At 38.0% G+C, this 19937-nt stretch overlaps 1 protein-coding gene across 4 annotated transcripts in view; it reads left to right on the top strand.

Annotated features, from left to right (window-relative positions):
• ASPH (aspartate beta-hydroxylase) overlaps nt 1–19937 on the top strand; it is a 190949-nt gene that overhangs the window by 22859 nt on the left and 148153 nt on the right. For 2 of the 4 annotated variants that reach the window (XM_036263699.1, XM_036263700.1), the window contains exons 2-5: nt 4905–5054; nt 6270–6314; nt 7776–7844; nt 13442–14501. In XM_036263699.1, the coding sequence (XP_036119592.1) occupies nt 4905–5054; nt 6270–6314; nt 7776–7844; nt 13442–13686 (509 nt within the window). In that variant the 3' untranslated portion in view covers nt 13687–14501. Of the gene's footprint in view, nt 1–4904; nt 5055–6269; nt 6315–7775; nt 7845–13441; nt 14502–19937 lie in introns of those variants that run through there. The other 2 variants (XM_036263701.1, XM_036263702.1) reach the window with 1 other exon arrangement.

Raw genomic sequence — 19937 nt, 5'->3', positions numbered from 1 at the left:
TGAGAGCACAGGTTGAATGCGGAGCCAGAAAATGAAATGACCCTTACATTTATTCTGATTTTAGAAAATAGGGACAGCTACTCAGTGTTCTAGAATACCTTTGGACCAAAGTCTGGTTTCAGGTTTGCTTAGGGAGTTTTAAACCCTCTTGAAGGGTTTATCTTACTATGCTTTTTCCAGTTTAATTGGGAAGAAACTGATATGCCATTTGGGACTATGCATACCACATTTACAAAGTGACTTAACAAGAGTGTGTTATTTGGTATCAATTAAAGGTCCCCTCAAAAAGATATCTTAGGAAAGATTTCTTTCTATAATTTACTGTTTTGCTCCTTTATGGAATTAATATTAACAGTAATAAGATTAATAATACTAGAGTAAAACCTCACTTATTTGGCATTATAAAGGGATGGATAAAATGTTGCTAATAATTTCCGATTCTAAGCAACATTAAATCTTTTAAAGTGATAAATCTGTTTAATAGAATATATTGAATGAAAATCTGAGATTTATTATACATTTCTTGCATTCTTCAACAGTTTAAAATGCTTTAATAACAAAATCAATATGAAGGTCATTATTACCTTGTACGAAAGACTATTTTAAGACTGTTCAAGGTTTGCCTGAGAGCATCAATCACACAGGCCTCCTGCCACTGTTGCTCCACATCCCGTCCAGGCAGCTGCTGGAATCCGCCTTTTCCGAGGGCGGCCTCCCTCCACCGCACCTTTGTTGCTTTAACTCATTTGGGTCACATTGTCTTTAAAATCTTCTTTAGTTTTGTGCTGTGAGTTAGGACACTTGGTTGAAGTTGTTAGGATCATGTTTAAAACAAATGTAAATAGACCTTACCTGTTCTCTAAGGCGTTGGCTTCCTCAGTCCTCCCCCTCCCAATGCCTTCTCTGTTTTGGTGCATTCATTTATGTAATTATTGTTCAAAACCTTTTTCCGCTTTTCACCTGTATTTGGTGTTGTAAGTCTCAAACACTTCGATGAGGATTACTGAGTCAACTTGGATAAATGATACTTCCTTTGGAGGATCTCAGAAACTTTCCTCCTCCATTTCTGCCTCAAGAAAGAGATAGAAATGGTGAAAGAATTGAACTTTGAAATCAAATGATCATTTTGTTTTATTAGCTACTTCATTATAAGCTTATTTTAAATGATAGCTTTTCTTACTTTTTGAGGATGGTATCTTTTTAAAAATACATTTGTTAAAAATTTTTTATTAAAGTATACTAAACATACAATACTATCTGAGTTTCAGGAGTATGACGTGGTTATTCAACATTTATACAGCTTACAAAGTGATCACTGCAATAAATCTAGTAACCATCTGTCACTGTACAAAGTTATTATACTATTGACTATATTCTTTATGCTGTACATTGCATCCTTGTAACTTACCCTTATTTTATAACTGGAAGTTGTACCTTTTATTTCTCTTCACCTTTTTTACCCATCCCCCCATGTCCTTCCTCTCTGTAAATAGCATCATATTGAGTGTACTTTTATCTAGGTACACATTTTGAAAACTTAATTATTGAGTAAAAATTGTGTCATGTCTAACACATATGCTGAATAAATATGTTAAATGAATGAATAAAAGGATGAACTATATTTATTTAGCCTTATTATTTTCTAGTTAATTAGAAACAATACAACACACTGCTGTCAATTACAAAATGTCCAAGAGGAAATAAGATAAGAACCAGTTTTCCTGCAATTTTAGCACTCATTTTATTAATTTATTTATTTTGTTATTTTGTTAATGCTCACCCAAGGATACTTTTCCATTGACTTTTAGATAGAGTGGAAAGGAGGGAGGCAGAGAGAGAGAGAGAGAGAGAGAGAGAAAGAGAGAGACAGAGACAGAGACATAGATGTGAGAGAGACATAGGATCGGTTGCCTCCTGCATGACCCTGATCAGAGTCAGGGATTGAACCTGCAACCCAGGTACGTGCCTCTGACCAGGAATCAAACCTGAGACCCTTTGGTCTGAGGGCCGACACTCTTACAGCTGAACTTAAGACTCATTTTAAATGGAAAATTTAAATTTCATTCTTAGAGGCAATAAGTAATCAAGGGAAGAACATTCTTAGTCATTATAATTCTATTACACAGTCTGTTGTAGTTCCTTATTTGGGGGCAAATAAATATTCTGGAAGACATTCTTATTATAGTACGTATTCTGTACAAATGCGTATGTATGCGTATATGTTATAGAAGTAAGGGTTTTTATATGGCATTAAAGTCTTCATGTATATAGACATTTAATCAATTAAACACACAGCACTGCTACTGTATTTGTGGCGCTCCTCTGTCCCTACAGAAGCTTCTCGCCTTTTCCTTTTAAAAAATTGAGTGGTGCTTTATTTTATATTGGTCTTATCCTTTCTATGCTTAAGACACATAAAAATATCAAACAATTATTATTTCCCCTCACCAATATTGTAGAAATCTTCACACCCCCCCCCCCCAGGATGATGTTCAGGTAATGAAACAGCGAAGCCTGTTTTAAGTGGATTTAATGTGCAACTTTCTAATCTGCCCAGCAATTATTTTTTCATGTATAAATTATGCTTTTATATAACCAGCTTTTAGAGGCTTTTAATAGATCATGTTAGAAAGAAATTAGCTGGCCATATGTTTTGGTAAGTATACTTTTGTGAGTTCACCATATGATTATTTATGTATTTGGCCCTTTTTGATGGATCTGTTAATATTTAAACAACATTAGAAAAGGAAACTGATTTTTTCTTTAGGAATGAAATTTATCTTATTTGGTCATAACTTTATATACTTGAGTTAGATAAAGATGTATACGTTTGAGTGTGTATGCACACACATATACTTTCTCTCAGATTGGTTTGTTTTTACGGCACCTTTTGAAAAGTTGATCTAGTGGTTGGTTTAAAAAATGTGTATATCGCCCTGGCCAGTTTTGTTCAGTGGTTAGAGCATCGGCCTGTGGTCCAGAGAGACCTGGGGTTGGTTCCCACTAAGGGCACGTACCTCGGTTGCAGTTTGTCCCTGGCCCTGGTTGGTCGTGCGAGTGGCAGCCACTAGATGTGTCCCTTTCACATCGATGTTTCTCACTCTCTCTTCCTCTCCCTCCCACTCTATCTGAACAAAAAATGGAAAAAATGTCCTCGGGTGAGGATAAAAAAAATGTGTATATCTTTTAAACAGGAAGAATTTCAGTTTACTCTTTTATAAAATAGAATTGGCAGCAGGTTCTTTTTAAATTTTTTTTTTCTTTATTGATTTTAGAGAGAGAAGAAGGGAGAGCGAGAGAGAGATAGAAACATCGATGAGAGAGAACATTGATTGCCGCCTCATGTATGCCCCTCACTGGGGATTTGGCCCACAACCTGGGCATGTGCCCTGACTGGGAATTCAACCGGTGACCTCTTGGTGCATGGGTCGATGCTCAACCACTTAACCACAGAGGCTGGGCAGCAGCAGATTCTTGATTTGAGCCACTGGGAAATTTACTACCAGTATTTTGTAATTAGAACTGGATTTAGGTGCCAGGAGGCAGGTTCTAGATTGGAGCTCGTCAGGTTTTTGGAAATCTTGTAACGTGGCCCACTCATGCATGGATCGGGGAACTCGGGACCAGTGGTCAGGGCTTATTCCTGGCTCTGCCTAACTTGTGCTTGTGATTTTAGGTGAATCATTTAATCTTTTCTCTATAAAACAGAGATGATTCTTCCTGTCCTATCCTTAGAGCTTCTCAACCAGGCACTACCCTTGTAGGGGACAGTTGGTAATGTTTGGGCGTGTTTTTGTTATAATCACTGGGAGCTACATACCTTTGGACCAGCAGACACCAGGAATGCCAGCTGCTCTGCAGAGCGAGAAGCAGCCCCGCAGGATGAAGAATTGTCCTGTGTAAACACCCAGAAATGCCCTCTAGAGAGACACTGGCAAGGCCGTGGTGAGAGTCCCATGCACCACGCATGTGGAAGCATGTGGAAGACGGTGGCCTGCTTTCTACCTGGTCGATGAACTTTGCCTTTGATACAACTTATCCTTTTAATTTAATAATTAACTTTTACATAAAACTTATTGTTCTTTTTAAAGAGAAAGTTGAATATTATGGTCTTCCCTTTTAAGGACAGTGTTGATCATTTTCTATTAATATCACTTGACTTTCACCATTTTTGTTTATTTTTGGCTGTAAGAACACTATTTCCAGAAGGATAAAAGGTATATTAAACATGTCAAATGTGATAAATGACACTTTTGAGGAAAGGCAGTTTACAAAACTGTTTCCTGCATTGAGACCAGCTGTGAATGAGCGTCTTCCGTTCTGTAGGTCCCAGCAAAGGGAGAGGACTGAATTGTCCTGTTTCCTTCTCTTCTTCCCTGGTCTCTAGTCCCAGCCGTTGTTTCCTGCCTGCCTCTGTCCCTCCTTGGCTAACAGTATCGAGTGGTTTTGGGGGGACGTATTCTCTGTGGCAGTTAGAGTTCTTAAGATTCTACAGAAACTAAATGGGACAGAGAAAAGGGTTTATTTGGCTACATTTCTGTATGATATTAAATTGTCGATGATGCTCTGAACTTTGAAGGGGGTAATATTGAGGTAGTTTGGAGAAAGAACTTAGAAGGAATATACATATTATATCACCCTTTAATTTTAAGAAATTATTGGCCCGTCAGTAGTTTATTTCTTTCATTACTTAAAAGTTAAGGTTTTACCTACGTGGTGTTGAGTCTAAGCAGCATCTTTCATTTTCAAATGGAACATGGCTAGAGAATTGAAGTGAAAACTAGTTTTGAAATGACTTCCCATTGTGAGTACTACCCAATTCCTGGAGAAGTCGCTCGGTGGGAAGCAGTGCTGGAGAAGGTGTTTTCCTGTATAACGACGTTGCGCATCGTTTTCTTAACCAGACACGAAGCACGGGGGACAGAAGAATGGAAGGAAAGGAGCGCTCTCCGGGAGCTCATTCTTCACGTGGTTTATGGTCATTGCGCTGCTGGGCGTCTGGACATCGGTGGCTGTCGTCTGGTTCGAGCTGGTTGATTATGAGGAAGTTTTAGGTAAGACTTTTCATACCGTTTCTTATGTGAATTTGTAAGAGCGTGAATGATGTCCCTTAGTAATCTTAAAGATTTATCTGCATTTTTTCATACTGTTAATTTCTGTAGCCTCTCAGTGGTTCTCAGTAGAAAAAGGGATGTTATCAGGGTTACCTTGGAGACGGGCTTTTCAACTTCTTTGAATGATCTATAGTAAAAAAAAAAAAAAGGCTTTATATTGCACATATATTACACAGAAAAGTTTTATCAAACAATACTTACTCTCACTATAAGCAGTATTTTGTCATTTCTATTATATTTTGTTATATTATGAATTTTTAAAATACTGGTATGAGCCACTGATTTATTTAAGGATCCATTAATAGATCATACTCATTTTATTTTTTTAATTTCATATGAAATTCACAAAACAAAAATCAATATCATGAATATTTGAAAATCATCAGTTCACTGATTTTTAATATATTGATCATTTTGTGCTATCATCATTATCTAATTCTAGAATATTTTCATCACACATTCCCCCCAAAACCCCCAATTCCCTGCTCCTTCCCTCTCCCGGCAAACACCAGCACACCATCTGTATCTGTCGATTTGCCTGTTCTGGACATTTCATATAAATGGGATCATACAGTGTGTGGCCTTTGTGTCTGCCTTGTGCACTTAGCATAATGTGTTCAAGTTTGATCCTTGTTTTATGGCTAAATAATATTCCATTGTATGGACATAGCACATTTTACTTTTCTGTTCATCAGTGATGGACAGTAAGGTTGTTTCCACTTCTTGGCTATTGAAAATAAATGGCCTTTGTCCTTAAACACTCAAGATCTATGTAGACCATCACTGAACAAAATGCACACTTCTCTATATGTACAGTGTTGCATGGAAAATCCCCTCCCTCCCACAGACCCTCTTGTACTGCTTTACTTATTAGGTTATAGCCATTATTCTGGGGGATAACAGGCGAAGAATAATGAAACACTTAACATGTAATCTGCCTTTCATGGGAGTTTCTCAATTTTGTTACTGTAAGTGTCTCTGGATAAATTTATGGACTAACAGAGGAAGTATTTTAGTGTACAGAAAAACTTCTATGTAATCTCTGCTTTTGCTGACTTATATGTTGCTAGGGGATGTTTGTCACAAAAGAAGAGATTTTAGATATTTGTACATTTGAGCACAAGTAACAACTTTTGTGTTTTTATATGCATGCAGCCAAAGCAAAGGACTTCCGTTATAACTTATCAGAGGTACTTCAAGGTAGGCGGTTGGAGATGCATTTTAAGTCCACTTGTGTTAGTTTCTAAAATCTCATTATTCTATTAATTCAGTTATTCTATTAATTCAGTTATCACCTGCATCAGAGAATGTAAGGGGTAGGACCACTTTCCCTTTTTAAGTTTGCCAGAAATGATCATGTTTTCCATATTTGTAATGTTTGAGCTCTGTGCTATATATAGCCTCGACCTGCAGATCACTGCTTTTTTGTTTTCCTAGCAACAGAAATAAGAACTCTCCTGTGTTATTCTTGTCATTTTTAATGTGTGTGTGCTTCCTAAACCAGACTTCCACGTAGCAGGTTTACTGTTTTCCTAAGTAGAACAAGGGCTCTGGGAGGGTGAAGATTGTCCTTAGCTACTAGACCCCAAAAGTTCTGCCTGCTCTTATGCAGTGTTTTAATTTAGTTTTTATTAAAGAAATGGCAACAGTTTTTTTTAGTGCTTATGCTGTGTTTGTGAATGTTGTTTAAAATATTGCTGTGCATTATGATGTCTCTTCACAGCCATTGTCCAGTGGTGAATTATCACTCCTGTTGATTTCAGTATTTCTAAAATTTTTTATTATTTACTTATTTATTTTGTTAATCCTCATTCGAGGATATTTTTCCATTGATTTTTTTTACAGAGTGGGAGGGAGGAAGGGAGGGGAGAGAGAGAAACACTGATGTGAAAGAGACACAGCGATTGGTTGCCTCCCACACAACCCCGACTGGGGATGGGGATTGAACCTGCAACCCAGGTATGTGCCCTTGACCAGAATCAAACCTGCAGCCCTTCATCCCAAGGGCCGATGCTCTCACTCCTGAGGCAAACTGGCCAGGGCAAAGTTTTAAAGTAAGATAATGGTAAGTTTTCCCTTGTGATTTCAGGAAGTCAGTTTTCCATACTTTATTTTCACAAGTCTTTGTTTTAAGATTAATTCATGATATTTCTGTTATAAATCATTATATAAAATTAATTGTTCTCTTATTTTTAGTGCTTGTACTCAATTTGAATTATATTTAATCTGTATTTGAGGCTTGGTGTTTTATCATTTTGTTTTGAGTATTGATAGTAGAACTTTATACTTTGGGAACATTAAATTTCATGTGATTGTTAGAAATTGATCAATATTATTCATTGTATATGTTGAAAATTTTACCTAAAATATTTGTGGCAATATAGTTTTGAAAGCAATATGAAATGATTAAATCAGGATATTGTTAAACCTTTAAGGAAAATATCTGATCTATTTCTTCGATTTTAGAAAAACATTTCCTGGATCTCTAAGTGAATTGCCCACCATTTCACCATTGTTAGGTTTAGCACTGCTCTTCAGGATTAAAAGAGCAAGAATTACATCGATTGGTAACATTTATGACTGACGTGCCTGACTGCAATAGACCTTATTAAGTTTCTTTTTCCTTTTGTCCCATGTCCGTCTTTCCCTCCCGTCTTGTAGGAAAACTAGGAGTCTATGATGCAGATGGTGATGGAGATTTCGATGTGGATGATGCCAAAGTTTTATTAGGTAAGTAGACATTTCACTTTTTTTGTTGGTGTGGTAAAGTGCTGGAAACAAAAGAATATTTTTGCCTTGATGATATCTATATATATATATATGATATACTGTGTACATTTATGGAAGATATTTTCCTGCTTAAATCATATATTTTATTCTTGTTGAAATGTTAAATGGCTTAATTACTTTTTCATGGACTCCCATTTCAATTTACTTTTATAAATGGATAGCATATAGTTCTTACACATATATCCTTTTAACAAGTATAATAACGATTTTTTTTTTTCAGATTTTAAGCACTTTGTATTCTGAACTTAACATTTGAAAATATAATGTTAGTCTGTTTTCAAATATGGTAATAACAGAATTTTTAGCATCACTCGACATAATGCACTTCCATTTGAAAAATGCACACTTTTAAAAGATTACAGAAATTCATTTCAAAATAAATAAGTGGTAGTAAACATCTTAAAATGTGCAGTGCATGTTTGAAAGGTACTAGTAGTTGGCCAGGTTTCTTTATTTTGGAAATCTTGAGCCCTTCTCGTTCTATCACTAGAATTACCTGTCTTTATCATTGACATGTTTCATCTAATAAATATATGATATTCCCCTTTTTTTTTTTCATTTATCTTGAGATAGAGCGAGAGGGAGAGAGGGAGGAAGAGAGAGAGAGAAACATCGAGTGGTTGCCACCCACACAACCCTAATCGGGGCCGGGGACAAACTGTAACCGAGGTACGTGCCCTTAGCAGGAACTGAACCCGGGCCTCTCTGGTCCACAGGCTGACACTCTAACCGCTGAGCCAAACCAGCCAGGGCCCCTTATTTGTTTTAAAATGCTGTTTTACTAGAAAGAATGTTACTGGTTTTAATATGCAAATATTCTATTATCTGGCCTGGGAGATATATGTATTTCTCTGCTTGTTAAACAGCATCATTTTCATAATATGTATTAAAACTTTGTGTACTAAAGTCTTTAGAGTAATAATGCATATGACATGGTATTAATACACTACACTAAACTTAATAAAATAATAAAATAAAACAAGGAAATTCTTCCTAGACACACAATTTTGTGTGTATTTTATGGACATGAAAAAAAAATGGGAAGCTTCTACATCTGTAACTAATGAAACTGTTTTCAGTAGATTAATCTTAGCCTTCCTATAAAAGAGTAAGTTCTAAATATGAAAAAAGAGTTTAGTTGTGATTAAATGTAATGTAGCCTCTTAATTTTAGTTTACATTTTATTATTGCTCAGTGAGAATTCTGTTATCTACTTAACAGTGGAAGCTCACTATCTATGAAATTCTTCTCCTGTCTTAAGTTTAATGAGATGTTCTATGTAATTCTAAAATAGCTAAATTTGAGTTTATAGAAACATAATAAATTTCAGAAGACTATACTCCTCAGCATACAAAATAGATAAAATCATATGGAATTTAGCATGTCAGAATGATGCTTATTTACTTGCCTATAAATGGTTTATTACTCCTTTTTATTACTTTACTTTAAATGATGGCTTCTAAGTAGTGAAGCTTTTTAATTTTACCTAATTTTCAGAAATACTACTTCTCATCTATATATTATTGATTCTTTTGGCTTTAAATCAGCTATCTGGTTTGTCAGGAAATGTCAACTATTAAAATTAAATGTGTTTTTTTTTCTATAAAACACAGTGATTTGTGTAGTAAACTTATATTCATAACTTGATTTTTAGTGTTATATTTAGATTTTAAGAGTTTATTCCCTTTAAGGTTTTTAAGCAACCATTAGCAACTTAATCAATCAATTGTAACTTAGAACATTGTCATTTGCAAATAGACACACATATATGGGATGGGAAAATTATAACTTGTTTTTTTATAAGAATTATATATTCAGAGGTGAAACCAAATTTGGTGAATCTCTATTTATTTTGGTAATTTTGACTCTCAAATTTGGTAATTTGACTACCATGTGCACAAAGGTTCAGATAAATGATTTTGCCACGTATATACTAATTCACAGTTGGCTCGTGGCTTTAGTAAAAATGACATGAGCCATAGGTAAGCTCTTTGGCTCACTTCTGTCCTGTGACCTTGTTGCTGTGGTGTTTGTATTCTCTGTACGAAATGCAGCCTTGCCCAGAATAGACTTTTATGACCAAATGTTCTTTCCTAGTTTGTGAGGTTGTTGTAGTTTAGTTGTTCTCCTATTACTGGCAGGTGGTTGCAAAGAAGGAACCTGGTGAAGTTCCCGGGGTGCAGAGACATTAATGGGCTCTGTATGTTCAGGGGCACCTTATGGTGGGAGCACATTTGGTGAGAAGCCCAACTTCCTGGGTGCGCTCCGATTGGAGAGGCAGGTTAGTGGTAAGGGTTTGGGATTAAGGCAGAGGGTGTCCATAGGGATGAAAGAAAGTAGGATGTTGGAGATTAGGGGACCGCCTGGCATGGTAGGGGTAGGAATAGTTGAGAATGTTGAACTTCAATAGTTTTGACATTTCTTTCATAAGTATTTCTTTCTGCATTCTTAAGTCTGCAAATATTTAAATCTTACCAACTTGAAGAAATGTACACATTTGTGTTTACATTTCTTTCACCTTGTAAGATTTGGTTTTTCTTGTGAAATACTAAGAATGAGATGTGTGAGGAAATCGAGATAGGTGGCCTTCGTTCATTTTGTTATTTCATTGTTTCTGGCCGTGATCCTTACTACCTTAAAAATATTCTAAGCCTGTTCTAGTTTACATAGCTTCCTACTTTTGTGGCCAAATTTTCTAAAATAAGGTATCCTTGTTTCTGGTTTGGATCATTGATAACTACATTGTTGGAAAATGTGTTCTCTGAAACTTGTTTCTCAAATAAAATTGATAGCAATCGATCCAAGGACTAAATGCTAAGGGTAAATATTCTTAGAGTAATACTGCTGAAGGATTACGTGATGGCCCTTTGTCCTGTGACTCGTACCTAGCTGGTGCCATATCAGGTATGGCTGGAGGTCCAAAGGGAAGCCTTGGTATGCATTGGTAGACTCGGCGGGCAGGGGAGTGATGCATGAGTGAACTGAAGAGAGGAGCAGACTGGATACTGCCCACTCAAAGGCATTCACACTTGTTCTTTGGTTCGGGCCTGCTCTTAGAGGTTAAGGAATTATATAACCAGAATTTTTCTTTTTTTCTTTGTATGAGTATAGTTGTCTTAAGAATCACAGGGAGCCCTGGCCAGTTTGGCTCAGTGGTTAGAGCGTCGGCCTGCGGTCCGGAGAGACCCGGGTTCGGTTCCCGCTAAGGGCACGTACTTCGGTTGCAGTTTGTCCCCGGCCCTGGTTGGTCGTGCGGGTGGCAGCCACTCGATGTGTCCCTTCACGTCGATGTTTCTCTCTCTCTCTCCCTTCCTCTCTCTCCCTCCCACTCTATCTGTACAAAAAATGGAAAATATCCTCGGGTGAGGATAAAAAAAAAAAAAAAAAAAGAATCACAGGGAAGTTGCATGGCTGGATAAAATAGTTTTGTTTAAATACTTTTACATATTTGTTACACAGTTCAGTCTACCATTGTGAGGGGGAGTCAAGTTTTATATTTTATTTTTATTATTATATATTTGTTAATCTTCTCCTGAGGATATTTTTTCTTTTAATTTTTAGATAGAGTGGAAGGAAGGAAAGGTGGGGAGCAGAGAGAGAGAGAGAGAGAGAGAGAAACATCGACGTGAGAGAGACACATCAATTGCTTGCCTCCCGCACGACCCCACCTGGGACCAGGGATGGAACCTGCAACCAAGGTACATGCCCTTGACCAGAATCGATCCCATGACCGGGTCCACTGGCCAGGGCAAGCTTTGTATTTTATATTTGGTACTTGTAAGTACTTATGTTAGAAATTGGAGAGAAAAAAATATTTATTATAAATCTACAGCTATGGTGTTTTAAGGCAAGAAAAAGAAACAGTGTTAATCCCATAGAGAACTGGGTGGGAATACAGATCTCTGTTCGTAGCACTTGTCCACTGTTAAATTCACTGAAAAAACATTCTGGGTTTGTTAAAAATAAGTTAAACATAAATGGCAGTCGGTGGTCCCCCCTTTCCCAATGGCATGATGTAGTTCTTCTGTGGGTTGAAGTGGGAGAAATTCATTATAGTGTTTAATATTTATACTAGTTATCTTACTATTATCTCTTACCTGCCAGTCTTGATTGCTGGTATTTAGGCTACATGGAGAAATTCTGTTTGTCAAAGCCTGAAATACTAAATTATAATTTAATCTCTAAAGTCACAGATGTTTACATTTTTTACAGCCAGAACCCTTCATCCTGTTGTTTTGTTTTTTTTTTTGCCCCACCTCCTGCCCCCAAAGAGTTACGGGCCGTGCTGTCAGGAGCTCAGCAGTATCGGTGACGGGAGGAGACAGACCTTTCCTACCCAGTGCCAGTTCTTCACAGGCAAACAAACAAACAAAAACAACAGATGATAAAAACAATATTACTTTGCTTTCTTTCCATCATGGGGCCTATTTTGTGATTAAAACTTAAAAAATGGGAGTCTGGGGTCTTTGCAGTAGAAGCTAATTTCTTGGGCTAATGGGAACAGAACTTTGAAATGTTCTGCAATGACTGGTTAAGTCCCTGATCAAATTTCATGTTGGTAGGCAGAGTGCATTTTTTATTTATTTGTTTGTTTGTTTGTTTGTTTGTTTATTTTTAAATCCTCACCCGAGGACATTTTTTGATATTTTGTTCAGATAGAGTGGGAGGGAGGGAGAGAGAGAAACATCGATTTGAGAGAGAGACATCAAGTGGTTGTACCCGCACGACCCTACCAGGGCCGGGGACAAACTGCAACTGAGGTACGTGTTCTTAGTGGGAACCGAACCTAGGTCTCCCTGGACCGCAGGCCGACGCTCTAACTGCTGAGCCAAACTGGCCAGGGCCTGAGTGCATTATTATTAATAACTGACTTTTATTATTGGCCAGAATGAAAGGACCATTTGTCAGTGGCCAGAGCATTATAGAACTAACATATTTTATAGTGTTAAAATTGAAGTTAATTATCTGAGTTAGACATAATTTAAGTGCATTTTTGGCCATCTGTGGAGTCTGTGAAGAGTAATCCAGTTTCTCAAGTTAACTCCAAGTCCTAAGGGGACAAGTTTGAGGACATGAACCTTTCTGTTTTCAGTGACTTGTTTACGGAGACATGTAAATGTCGGTATAATCAACTCTGGATAATCTCTGGTTGGTAAAAGAGCGAATCTGGAGGGTTGGAGCATCTGTCTTTTTACCTTCATAGTATTATTTACTCTCCCCGTTGACAGGAGTCGGTCAGTGGTGGCTGCTGCAGTTTCGGGTCTCCCAGCCCTGCATTCTCTGATGGGAGAGAGGCAGACTGGCCAGGGCCGGTAGGAGTGGTGAGGCTTGGTCGGAGTGTGCCTTTAGTTCACATGATTGACAGTCGATTGTAAGATGTGTGTCTTAACCCATTTCTTTATTTTCCAAACTGTCTTTTCTGTGAACCTCTGTGACCATGATGCGCATCCTTTTTGAGATCACTCTTCCTTCGCTTCTTTTTTCCACCTAACTGCTCTCCTTGTTTTCTTTTTCTCTCTTCCTTTATTCTTATGTAGGCCTGACCAAAGATGGCAGTAATGAAAATATTGATTCTCTTGAGGAAGTCCTTAATATTTTAGCAGAGGAAAGTTCAGATTGGTTTTATGGTGTCCTCTCGTTTCTCTATGATATAATGACTCCTTTTGAAATGCTAGAAGAAGAAGAAGAAGAAAGCGAAACCGCAGATGGTGTTGATGGTACGTCACAGAATGAAGGGGTTCAGGGACAGACTTGTGTCATTTTGGATTTACATAACCAGTAACTTTGATTCAGGGACTGAACTCATTGGCTTATGAAAGCCAGAAGCCGTCTCCGTTTTCTCTCTCTCTTTTGCTCACCCAGGGCTTAACGTGCAGGGTGCTGCTGCAGTCCAACAGTACCGGGCAACCGTGTGATCTTTCCCCGTGTAGCTCCAGCTAGTCCCATGCTTGGCTTCCCTGCTCTAGTGAACAAAGTGGCTTTCCTCAGTAGCTTGTCTACAAAGTGCACTGACAATGATGTTCTTGGTGGTATAATTGGTTTCTGTATCATTTTGTTTCAACTTATGTATTCACTGAACTAAATTTAGAAACTTAATAGCAGATTGTTTTGTGATTAACCCTTGATGCTTGTCTTTCTAACATGCTATTAATTAAGATGATTATAATGGACTTGATTATCAGAATATTTCTAGCATGGTTCATAAATAAATGCTTCTCTGTTGATCTTTAACATGACTGATGTGTAAAAGGATGGTTTTTTAAAACCCTGATTTTTTAAAATTGTAATTTGTCTGGGTTAACTGAGTTGTCACATAAGTTAATGCCAAGTTCAATGTAAAATTCTGTATTAATGGTGCTTTTAAAATAATTTGAAAATAACCCCATGTTTTGGCCTTAGGATAGATGAATTACTGTATTCAGATAGTAGTGTGTCTGAATATTTCTGTGTATGAAAGCAAAATTTATTTTTAATTTAATTTCCAAATATATATCCAGAGAAAATAATTTGTATATTTTTTAAAGAAGGCATAATACACAAGAAGGAAGTGTGAGTATGTATCTTAAATAATGTTGTACATATTAAAATTATTCATCCAAAATAAGTCTTTTTCCATTTTTTTTTCTTGTATCACTAAATTAATTGGCTATCAACTTTGGCTTAAGTGTAATACAAATTTTAGGCCTGTAAATTAAATGTATCAAAGTGGTAATTCTTTTTAGAGGGATACATTTTTGCCATTAGAAATCCTTGAAAACATCTTTGAATCCATTCATTTAAAGTTAGTTTTCTTGAATAATATAAAAAAAAACAATCGTATTAGCCATATATAACATGCATTTCTTTTTTTTTTTTTTTAATCCTCACCCGAGGACATTTTTGCATGTATCTTCAGATAGAACAGGAGGGAGAGAGAGGGGAGGAGAGAGAGAGAAACATAATGTGAGAGAGACAAATTGAGTGGCTGCCACCCACACGACCCCAACCAGGGCCAGGAACAAACTGCAACCGAGGTACGTGCCCTTAGCAGAAACCGAACCCGGGTCTCTCTGGTCTGCAGGCGGACGCTCTAACCTCTGAGCCAAATCGGCCAGGGCTATAACATGCATTTCTTAAAGTGATAGTTCATCCCTCCCTCTCTCACTCAAAGCTCTTACAGCTTGAAAGCAAACAGACCTAAGACCTTTGGTTTCTTCTATTCTTTTAGGAAGTGCAGCTTCATCTTTTTAAACCTCTGAGATTGCAATTTAGTTGTTTCTTCCTAGAGCTCAATTTAAAAATGTTTTCATTTTTAATTATTTTATTTAACAATAATTTCTGCTTTCCAAATATTCATTTTTTTCATGTTTAATCAAAATTCTTTCCGTAAGTGGATTATTCACCCGATTTTTTCAGAGGTAACTGTGGCAAGTTTAGTTTCTTTGGTTGAAATCATTCTTGTAGGCACTCGAAATGTTAGCATGAGAACCTCACATTTGCACGCAGGAGACACAGCAGCCTCCCCGTCTCACCACTCACATGTCAGGGACGCTGTCCAGTTAGCTAACTTTGTTTATTTTTTTCTTTTAAAAAAAAGCATTATTTGACAGTTACTTTTGGAAGTGGATACACATGTTGGTTGTTGACAGTGATTTTCTAAAGCGCAAGTGGCTATTAAACTCTAGTGTGTCTTCCCCAATTCTTCAGGGAATATGTTTTATTCTTTTAGTGTTTCTGACAGTTGAAAGCTTCTGACTTGGGAGCGTAAATATTCCGAAACAAATGAACGTGATTTAATAATGTACTTTCTGAAAGTTGATGCAGTTTTTGTCTGTACTTGATGCATCTTCCACTTTGCGTTTGACTGTGAAGTATCAAAGTTCATTAGGTTTCAATTCAGAAGCATCCTTAGGCCTCACTGTTAGTGAAGTTCACTTAGCCCAGTGTCTGAGATGCATTTCTAAAGCAGCCTTCTTTTTTAATGCTTCATTTCTACTAACTCTAAAGATTGATCAGTTTATAGAAGTAAATAATTAAATTTGTGTGTTTAAAAATGTTTGAAATCATTAATTTCTCAACTGGCTCTCTCTTTTTTTTTTTTTTTTGGTCATGATACTAACACACCTTTTATGGACAGAAATCAATTATGCCTTATTTTTGTAAGTGAAAAATAAGGGTGCGAGATCATAATTTGCTATTTATTTAGCACCCCTTTTAATCAGCCCTTTTGAAAAGCCCCAGAGCAAGGTAGAATCCAGGTGGCTGCTGAACCCCCGACTTCTGTGACCTTCACCTTGCGCCACAGGCTTGTTTGGTGAGAACATACAGTTGTTTGCATAACTGGTGTAGAGTTTTTAGAAGCTGATGGAAATGACCTCATTTAAATTTTATTTATTATATATGATGCAAGTCTGAATTTTCTAAGGATTTATTGTATAATTTTCCGTTGCCTAATATATTGCCTAGCTTAAACTGAGAGCCTTACTTTATTTTTTTTTTTTCAATTTTTAAAAAATTTTTTAGTAATTAATTTTTGATACAGATGTTTCTCCTTTTCCCCCCACTGATTCCCCCTTCCCCTCCCTCCCTGCCCTTTCCCTGGTTTGTTGTCCATGTCCACTGTTCATGCACACATGCATATAAGTTCTGTGGTTTATGCTGAGAGCCTTACTTTAAAAGGCAAAAGTGTATTCTGTACATTTCATATGTATTTACAGTTACAGAATTTTAAGTTGTACTATAGTTCCCTGCTTTTGCAGTTTCGAACAGCCGCAGGGTCTTTGAGGAGGACGCTCCGTGTCCAGATGCAGCCTGTCGCCTCTGAGCTGCCCCCACGCCTCTCCATGCACCCTGCCTTTGTCCACTGAAGGGCGCTGGGTTTTCTGGAGTTTGGCGCAAAAACGAGGGAGTGGCACTCTGGGGATTTCTTTTCTGCGCTTTAGCTTCTTTCAGCCCTGGTTTTCCGTGGGACATGAGTGTGGGGTGTAAGTCAGTTGGAGAAGCATCTTCTAGGTGCCGATCTTATTGGTTAAATTGCGGAGGCCCAGCTGCCCGTTTGCTGCCTTGAGACACGCAGAGCCTTGGACATAGTGGAATACTGGGGAGCTGGCCTTTGATCTTGTGCTCTGTTCTTTATCTGGGGACCACCCCCTCTCCTCCGGAGCTGCCTCCAAACGTGTAAGACAAACCGTTTTCTGCTTGAGTTCTGGTTTATTTTTCTTTATCGTTAGTTAGACTGAACTGAATGTTTCCTTGTTTATCCTGATGTTTATCACTTGGAAGAATTATCAAAAGCAGATACAGCCATAGACAGTTATTCTTAATTCGAACAGTCAGCAGTTACCGCTTTAGGGATTGATACCCTGTGACCCTTTCCAAGTGAGATTCTGGTCTATAAAACAAGTGAGACATTTTCTGCGACTGGGATGTGGAATTTTCTTTGATCACAGTGCATATTTGGAGCACTTCAGTGTCATCCGAGGGCTCAGACTATTATCACTAGTTGATTGATGGAACAGTACGCCACATTCTCTACCTCGGTTATTTGTTGAGATAACCATGTAATACCCAGGAATGGGTATTATCAAAACTGTGAGCTTGCAGTTAGGAACCAGGTTTTAGATTTCATATGAATCTCTCTTCAAAGCTGAGCCTAACATATGATGTTTATTAAATATTTGCTGGGGTTATCCTGTGAGTGAGAACCTCCGGAGTCATCCATTGCATAATAAGACACTGAGGTGCTTATTGAACAGATTTCTTTAAGAGAAATGACATTTTGAAGTTCATACAATACACTGACCTATGCTAATAGAGGTCTTCAGGTGACCTTCCCGGCATTTCATGCGTGTTTGATTCTGTATTTCATTTGCATTCATTCTCTGGCTGTAACTCCTTCCTGAAGCTACTCTTTCAGTTCTTTTATGTTCTAACCCTCCCTTCCCTACTTTCCATAGAACACTGGAAGTTTTGTAGCTTCCTTTTTTCAAAAATGTCTGTAATAACATAGTTATACCATCTATTTAAAATATAAAGGAGCCCAGCTGGTGTGGCTCAATGGTTGAGCATTGACCCATGAACCAAGAGGTCGCCAGTTCTATTCCCGGTCAGGGCACATGCCCAGGTTGTGGGCCCGATCCCCAGTGGAGAGCATGCAGGAGGTGGCCAATTGATGTTCTCTTTCATTGATGTTTCTATCTTTCTCTTCCTCTCCCTTCGTCTCTCTCTCTCTCTCTAACATTAATAAAGAAAAACTTAAAAAAATATATATATAAAGGAAATTGATGTAGTGTATCTTGATGTGCATTTTACCAAAACTAGACATTCGTTCTAAAGCAACAATCTGCTTAGTTCACAGAACCTTTACTTAGGTGTTTGGACCTCTTTTTGCTATCTTCAGTCAATGTTGAAATAAATTATGATGTTTCAGTGTGGGAAGGAGGAAGATGAGACACTGAGGCTCAGTGACTCCCAGGTCTCCCCCAGGGCTACGGGAGTGACTGAATGACAGAAATGTAGAGTGGTAACTAGCCTGCCTATTCAGTGGCCAACTCTGACAATCTGCAGTAGCTACTTGGGTTTGTGTGATGGAGCCAGTCTTCTGAAATTACGTCTAGTGGATCTGGTGTGACCTCAGGTCCTGTGATTGAGCTCAATGACTGAGCATTTTAATTTCATACAGAGAACTTCATTTTGAAAACACGGGTGGGATATGTGGCTATGAGGCAGTTGCCAAAGTAACATTATTACCTTTAGGCAACTCCTTCGTGTTCTAAGGGAAGAATATTAGACCTGTTTTTTACACATTTCTGTATGAGACTTCCCAAATAGCCGTTAACAGTAATCACTTAGAAACCATGACAATAAACATACAGGACAGAAAGGAAGAAGGCAACATGGTGATTGTTTATTTTTTGCCATTTTCATCCACTGTAGCCATGTCCTAATGCCTCTTGGATGGCTGCTTTCAACTGGAATATATTCTGTCAACCAAGTAACTCCTATCCAGATGGGTTACAGAACACCAAAGGTGCTTCCTTATCAGTCTGCAATTGATCCAGCGTTCTGCATACTGCTTGGAAGTTATTTTCAAGGAGTTATTGTATTGTCATGCATGTTATTGTTTGATGGAACTGTTCCTTATTTTCCTTCTGGAAAAATGGGGCACACTGTCAATTGACGACACTGTAAAGAGACTCCACATCAACCATAGTTACAAATGATAAGAATAAATTCTGCCTAGAATTAGGAATTATATAAAAGCAGAGTCTTACAGACATGCCTATGTGTTTCTCTGGGACCACTTCTCTACTTCGCAGACTTGTAATTTTTTCCCCTTTACATGCCATCATCGGCCCTGGGTCATCCCTGACCCCTTCCCCACCAATGGGCTCCGCACTGTTGTTGGAAAAAGAGCTGTTGTAACTGGACTGAGGTTAACCTCTGTGAGGTGCTCTCGCTGTGATAGGTCTTCTCTTCAGTAGGAATTCAAAACCTTCTCGCTCTTCCCTCTTCCTCTGGAGGTGGTTTTGCTGTCTGCTTTACCAAGGTGGTCAGCCCCGGCTTGGGTTCCATGATCTTCCTTTCTTTACACTGTGTGACATTTATTTACTCTTCTAATTTTTTGAATCACTGTTTTCTCAGTGGTTATTTTTTTCAGCTGTGGCATCTTCTGTTTTCCAAAGCCAACCTTTTCCCTTGTGTCTGCGCCTCCTCCTTCTGGCCTGGTCATTTCTCCCCTTTCTCGTTAACTGGGTTTCTTTTTGCTGTAGGCTTGCTTTTGTTTCCGCTAGCCTCAGTGCACGCAGACACAGATGAAATTCTTCAAAACCGTATTCCCTTTGTGCCCTCTGAGAATCTTAGGACAATACATGTATGGTCAGTTTTCTTCTAAGGAGGTAAGAGCAGCCCTCATGAGTACCCTGGGTTCTGCTCACCTTTCTTTCCACCTGTGTTTGCTCATCACTGCAATGTGACCACCTCTTGTACTTGTAAACTGTAATCCGGGGAACCTTATGGGAACATTTAATGATTGACTTCATTCAGTAGTGTCCT

Source organism: Molossus molossus, unplaced genomic scaffold (assembly GCF_014108415.1).
Source record: "Molossus molossus isolate mMolMol1 unplaced genomic scaffold, mMolMol1.p scaffold_m16_p_16, whole genome shotgun sequence".
NCBI lineage: Eukaryota > Metazoa > Chordata > Mammalia > Chiroptera > Molossidae > Molossus > Molossus molossus.
Note: the sequence above shows the minus strand (reverse complement) of the source record. Positions and strands in the feature narration are given on the sequence as shown.